At 44.1% G+C, this 6,784-nt stretch overlaps 1 protein-coding gene across 2 annotated transcripts; it reads left to right on the top strand.

Annotated features, from left to right (window-relative positions):
* The first annotated feature begins 649 nt into the window (after positions 1 to 649).
* On the top strand, positions 650 to 5,632 carry LOC119330816 (probable E3 ubiquitin-protein ligase XBOS35). 2 transcript variants are annotated; one of them, XM_037603944.1, is made up of 11 exons: positions 650 to 1,149; positions 2,182 to 2,383; positions 2,500 to 2,559; positions 2,969 to 3,040; positions 3,157 to 3,332; positions 3,441 to 3,601; positions 3,784 to 3,842; positions 3,918 to 3,964; positions 4,367 to 4,507; positions 4,884 to 4,978; positions 5,061 to 5,632. In XM_037603944.1, the coding sequence occupies exons 2-11, from the start codon at positions 2,189 to 2,191 to the stop codon at positions 5,498 to 5,500; spliced, it is 1,446 nt and encodes a 481-aa protein (XP_037459841.1). In that variant the 5' UTR covers positions 650 to 1,149; positions 2,182 to 2,188; the 3' UTR covers positions 5,501 to 5,632. The 2 variants fall into 2 exon arrangements, with proteins under 2 accessions (XP_037459841.1, XP_037459840.1); XM_037603943.1 differs by having other exon boundaries at positions 2,178 to 2,383.
* The last annotated feature ends 1,152 nt before the right edge of the window (positions 5,633 to 6,784 follow it).

Here is a 6,784-nt window from a genome sequence, read left to right as displayed (position 1 = left end):
AGAGTTTTCTGTCCTCGCAGATCTGATTTATTCGGATCTGATGAGTTTATGTTGTCGTTTGAGTTTTTTTGGTTGGTCTGGTTATTTGTGGAGGTGAAATCTTTCATCGACACCATGCGAAGATATAGTGATTCGGCGGCCTACACTTCTAGGGGATCATCCCTGGCCCAAGTACGTTCATCAATCGAGGCTTCCCATCTTTTTGGATGAGCGACTCAAGGTGCTTTCAAAAACCATTATTGGTAATGTTTGTGCGGGTGAAAGAGTGACAACATCGTTGCTCCGGTCCAATTGCAGCATATTTACCGAAGTCTTTGGAGTATTTCTTCGAGCAGAGGTTGATACCGCAAAGAAGGTGTTTTCAAGAAATTTCATTGTAATTCTTAGTCATAGGAGTTATTTTGTATTTTCTTGAATCTTAGGTCCAATTCAGTGTATTTGTAATGGTTACGCGTAAGAATAACGTTACAGGTGCTATTTTTTTTTACATTGGATTTTGATACCTGGACATCATGATTTACTTTATATGTAAAGCAAGACGAGATGCACTTTCAGGATATCCACATACTTCTTCTCTGTCGAACCAAGGCCGCTTCCTCACCCTAGCTCCATGTCACTGTCCTGCAAATAGCAGAAAACGAAAGGAAGAAAGCGTCAGTGCAGGTTCCCGACATCACCAAGGAACATCTGTCACAGCCACAGGAGCAATCCCACGCCTCCGCGCCGGCAGCTAGCCGGAAAAATCACAATAATAATTCGCGAGAGCCAATTCAACCCCGTTCCATGTGGCACACCCTCCAGCTCCTCGTGCTCTCCACTGCAGGCCCCCCTCCCCATCCTTGTCCTGTCTCCCACCTCCCTTGTTCCTCCGTTCTTCCCAGCCCCAAGCCATTTGCAGTTACTTCCTGATCCCGCGGCGCCGGCGGTGGTGGTGGCTTCCATCTGCCGGCTTCCGTCTTGTCCCTGAGTTGCGTCTCTCGATGTGTTGGTGGTGACGGCAAGGTGGAGGAGGAGCTTCTTCTTCCCGGCCGGGTGCCCGCCGCCTGAAGATCCCCTTTCCAGGGGCGGTCGGTGAGGGGAGATGCGCTGGGCTGATCCCCATTACTCGCGCATCCATTTCTTGTAGCCGAAAGATCTGGTCTTCCGGAGGTATGTGTGCAATGTTTCCGTATATTTTGTGAATCCCTGATCCGGTGTCGTAGTCGCGCAATTGTTCCGGGCCTGTCATTTCTTTTTGTTGTATAGAAAATGTCAAAATGATGCAATGCGCTCCAGTTCTTATCCCCCTCTCTGTTCTTTCTCTTCTTCCTCGCGCGCAAAAGTCAATCCGTGAGCTCAATGCCGATGCGGGTGGTTATCCTCCTTGGAGCAATGAACCCGTTGTCCCTGAGGACAGGGGACAGCGACCCGTTCCTCCTAGTACTGTTTGCGCCATTATTACTGTGTCTGCCAACAACTCGAATATTAATTACTAGGAAACTAACAATAATTGTAGTAAGATAGAGGGCGTTTTACCCACCGTTTCTTGGTTCAATTGTGGATATTGTCTTGTGTAAAGATGGCGCCCTTGGTTTTATTCCAGCTCTTTTGAGTGTTGAGTCAATTTGCGGTAGGTTCCTAAAGGAAGATGCTGTTTGTACTCTTTAATCCATGTGGTGCGCCCAGTTGGTCAGAGTAGTACTACCGTGTTGGATCATCTGAGGCTACTTTCTTGCAGAGAGATGCCACCTCGGTTTAGGTTTCCTGCTTATTGTGTCAATTTGAGGTGTTTCTTTCAGAAAGTGAGCCAACATTGCTGCCATTTATGCCCATTGTCTTCTTATAGGGGTGACCTAGTGATCCAGTTTCTAACTTATTGAGCCCCTTAATGTGGATCCTTCACTAGATTAGTGTACAAATGCCTGGGGTTATGCTATGCCATTTTGGTGCTTCTCAAAGTGGACAGGTGGCTTAGTTTCCCCTTTTCCTGAATCAGTTCCCTGTAGAGTGTCCATGTGGTTGAATTCCCCTACCATATCAATTTGGGGGCAATTTACTCTACATACAGGCCAGCTTTCCATTCTTGGTACACTCATACGCTTGGCTTCAGAATTGTATGACCTCATAGCGTGCTCAAGTGATTAAACTCAATATATGGCGAGTCCTTACTAAGTGGTACTAAGATTGTGCATTGATAGGTAGAAGCACCATGGGACTCCTAGGTATGATGGGTGACTCATTCGGCTGCTCAGCTACCGGTGAGCGGCTTGTCTCTGCCGCGAGGGATGGAGACATCCAGGAGGCTAGGGCCCTATTGGAGCTTAACCCCCGGCTTGCACGATACTCGACATTCGGTATCCGGAACACACCCCTCCATTACTCGGCGGCAAAGGGCCACCACGAGGTGATTCACTCCACACATCTCTTTCGTTACCAGTTTACAATTATTTTTAGCTACTTTTGTTAGTTAATGTATGTGTGTTCGTTATCAATTGATAAGTAATTTCATCTTCCTGGTAGATTGTTTCCCTGCTAATAGAATCAGGCGTTGATATCAACCTTAGGAACTGCAGAGGACAGGTGAGCTCTTTTTTTTTATCTCCCACCTTGTTCATCATTGGTATCCAATTCTTGATGATCCATAATATGTGTTATTACTTTTGAATATTTATAGAGAATACTTCTTACTCGGTATACAGAAATGGATTCGACCATCTAGTTGCAATCTTACAAGTATATGCATTTCCCATATATCTGAGGTCGCTCAGGTCTTAGAAAATGATATATCAGTCGTTTCAAGTAGATGGAAGTAAGCTGTGGAATGTTACTGTCTTAGTTGACTTCTAGATAAAAAAAGATATCCTATTGGAACATTCTTGAAGGGGTGATTTGATGCCACCTCATTATGTTCTTTCTATCTCTGTTCTATTGTGAAAGAGAATATTTCTTTGTTCTGGTACCAATTCTAAACGCAACAATTGCCGTGCAGACTGCTCTGATGCAAGCTTGTCTATATGGTCATTGGAAAGTTGTACAGATCCTAGTTCTTTTTAAAGCTAATGTAAGTGAATATCAATCTTGTGTATCTTTTTGTGATCGCCAAAAAAAAAACTTGTTTTTGTGTTAAACTGGGCTGTAATTTGTACTGATGCAAGTGATATGTATTTTTAATCTTAGATTCACAAAAAAGATTGTTTTAGTGGTGCAACAGCAATTCATTTTGCCGCCCTGAAAGGTCATACCCGGTGCATCCGGCTTATTGCGGCTGATTACGTGCCTAGTTTGCCGGATTTTTGGAGCATCATGCGCGGAACAGCCACGGATGAAACAAATAAGGAAGCTTTTGATGCAGCGTATGTCAAATTCTGACGTTCATCTATGTTGGCATCTTTTTTTTTATTGTTTATGTTGGCATCTTCCGATAACTAGTAAATAAATATCCATTTTCCTTTGCTTCCCAGAAATCTCCAGAAACTAGTTAATGCAAAGTCAGATGGAGGTGTCACCCCTCTTCACTTGGCAGCTCTTCACGGGCATGCTGAGAGCTTGCAATTGCTGTTAGACCTTGGAGCCTCTGTCTCTGAGGTCACAGTCAACGATGGTTCAACTATTGATCTCATAGGTAAAAACTGAACAGGGTAAAAAACATAAAACTGTACACAGAATGTTAAATGTTTAACTAAATTCAAGTAGTTATTGTTTACGGAATTTGACCGTTACTTCTCACATCAAATGTGCAGAACAAGGGGAAATATTCTGAACTTCTTTACATGGTCATATATTAACAATTCCCTAAAATTGCAGGTTCAGGAAGCACGGCCCTTCACTATGCAGCTTCCGGAGGAAGTGCTGTATGCTGCCAAGTATGCATTGAATTCTCCCTTCTATAAATTATCAAGTAATTGTCCAATTCCCGTTTACTGATTGCCGTAAAACAGCTTCTCATTGCAGCAGGAGCACACATGGGAGCTGAAAATGCTAACAGGTATGCCTAGGGAATTCCATGTTTCTATTCTAGAAGTATTTGTTTGTACACTTCACAATGATTGAAAATCTGAGAAAAGGTTGTTACTTTACAATTGCCACATTCTGATATATTTACTGATGTCACTTGGATATATTTCACGCTTCTTTTTGGGCTGTATTATCAGAATTTCTAAGGTAACTATGGTAAATGCTAATTAGCTGTGACTAGTGTCTGCCCAAATAAATCCATTTTCCTTCGCTGAATTCAAATGCTAAAACCAGTTGGCTGCATTTTGTGCTTATGTCCATTGTGATGTCATATGCCAGCCTGGATTTATAGCTGGCATTCGACTTATGCCTATGCCTCGTTAGAAAACAATTTCCGTGTGGTTCACTGTTTTCCAATGCTGTTTCCTTGAAGGTTGAGTCCTTTGATGGTGGCTCGTTCATGGCACAAAACCGGTGCTGAAGGCGTCCTAAGCAAACAGCCAGAAGGGAGACTACTAATTCTTCCATCACCATATCTATCTCTTCCACTGATGAGCATTGTCAAAATCGCTCGGTGAGTTCAAATACCAGACAGAGTATGTGCATACTGTTATCATTTCGTCACGTCTTAAATTCCTAGTTCATCAAACCTACAATGTTTTGAAATAGAATTGAAATTTGTCCAAAATATCAAGCATCTGTACTTGTGCACAAAGCCGCAATCATTTACTTAATTGAATAGGGGAAGTAAGTAAGGTCACCATGCCTCGGAACGTAGATGCCTATTGAAGGATAATCCGCACCTTAACAGACGCAGATTATTGAGAATGAGAAAACTTGGACTTTGTCTCGCTGGGCTTCCAGATTTTTCCCGAGGCACATTTCCAGTTAACACGGAACAGAGAAACAATTCCCCATTTACTAATCGACTCATATTTGATCGTTCACAGGGAATGCGGATGGAGAAAAACCTCGGCATCATCTAGTAGTTGCCATGATCCATGTGTGATATGTTTGGAGATGGAATGCACGGTCGCTGCAGAAGGTATACTAACAGACTAATCCTCATGCTGAATAGTTCTACCTTATCCTATCCATTCATACGATTTTACTATGTTTTGAAATAGGTTGTGGCCATGAGTTCTGCACCAAATGTGCGCTCTATCTGTGCTCCACCACCAGCAGCTCGACGTGTACCCGCGGGGTGCCTGGTTCCATATCTTGCCCTCTGTGCAGGCACACAATAGTCTCCTTCGTGAAGCTCACAGGCACTACGTTCCTGAAGGAGCTTCCGTGGACTAGCTCATCGTTGGCTCTATGTGCCGCAGGCGCAAGCACTGGCTCGTTGCGTCGCCCAGCGGACATCCGTCGCGTACGCTCCTCCTCGGTTCACCTGGGGTGCTCCTCTTTTAGATCCACCGGCTCCGGTAGATTGTCGTCGATCAAGTTGAATTGCGGCAGGCTTGATGAGACGCTGCCCTGCCTCGTCAGCTGTATCAGGCCGGATGTGCGGCGATCATCTTCGTACAGGGAAAGAGTCGGTAGTAGATATACAGAGTTTTCATAATGCTCTACTCCTTTTTGTTGGCGTTGTGTGCCTCCCTTTCGTTTTGTGAGCTGTAGGGAGTTTGGTGATTCAAACTTGTGCAGCATCTGTTCATGTCTATCTGTTTATTTGCTTGTTTGTTTGTATGATTTATTTCTCAGTTTCTTCTAAGTTTTTTTTTTTTGATAATTCAGTTTCTTCTTCTAAGTGAGAACACACAAAGGACTTGTGTATCATTTCATTGATAGGTGGAGAGAACACACGCATACTCATGGGGATGCAAAGGGGGTCATGTGGATGTAGGAGCCACAAGTGACGACCCTATGAAAGCAAAACAGAAAATTTTATACAAGATTGTGTGCCTTCTGGTTCGAAGCCTGGCCTTCGAACATAAAATCATAGCTAACAAAACTTGTTCTTCTTATATTTATCTCCTTCAATATTGTGATATGCGGACCTCATAATCCATTTTTGATGTCATCCACGATCGGTTTGCAACCGCAAGCAATCACCAAATGACTCAAGGACAAATCAGCAGCTAGTGCCAAGGCCTCATGGCATGCTATGGCTTCAAGACTTGCTGGATTATTCACTCCGGGTAGAACGATCGCTGAAGATCCGAGGTAATTACCTTGTTCATCTCTGCATGCTGCCGCAGCTGCACCCACATGACCATCATGAGACAGTCCACCATCTAAATAAATCTTCACGCGGCCATTCAGAGGAGGCTTCCAAGCATTTGACATGTTGATCACATGAGTGCGCCTCCTTGGCATGGCGGTACTGCAATCCTTCTTAGGCCATCCAACTCACTGATGAATCTTTCTACGAAGAGGTGAGTCGACATCGGACTTTGGTCAATGGCCTCGTGTCTTGCTTTTCTTCCTGCAATCCACACTGCCAAAAGGGTCACAAACATCTTCATGAAGTCTGCATGTGATAACGATTCCATCATGTTAAAGAGCCAAAGCTTCGCATTGGGTTCGTGTGACTGAACAATGTGATCAGTCAATTGTTCGTCGCCAACGCCCAAACACACCTCGCAGTCGTGCCGTCTATCAAACAATGCCACCAAGAATCAGCACCACCACAAATTTGGCAAATATCCATGTCGCACGTCTTCCTATGGTGACGCACATCCTCCGATGGAAGTGAGTGTTTTGCCAACCTCCAAAGGAAGGTTCTGATCTTATCGGGGACCTGGGTGTTCCATAAAGATTTCCAACTCTTCTCTTCTACCGCGCCATTAGAAGCAGCTCCTCCCTGCAATTTCTTATACTGCCCAACATGCGGTACACCGATCTA

Source organism: Triticum dicoccoides, chromosome 7A (genome assembly GCF_002162155.2).
Source record: "Triticum dicoccoides isolate Atlit2015 ecotype Zavitan chromosome 7A, WEW_v2.0, whole genome shotgun sequence".
NCBI lineage: Eukaryota > Viridiplantae > Streptophyta > Magnoliopsida > Poales > Poaceae > Triticum > Triticum dicoccoides.
The sequence above is the reverse complement of the archived record's forward strand: the minus strand, read 5'-3'. Positions and strand labels throughout refer to the sequence as shown.

Coding starts and splice junctions, on each gene's coding strand:
- LOC119330816 (XM_037603944.1), top strand. CDS start 2,189: ATGGGACTCCTAGGTATGATGGGTGACTCATTCGGCTGCTCAGCTACC. Junction 2,560..2,968: donor TTAGGAACTGCAGAGGACAG/GTGAGCTCTTTT, acceptor ATTGCCGTGCAG/ACTGCTCTGATGCAAGCTTG. Junction 3,333..3,440: donor AAGGAAGCTTTTGATGCAGC/GTATGTCAAATT, acceptor TTTGCTTCCCAG/AAATCTCCAGAAACTAGTTA.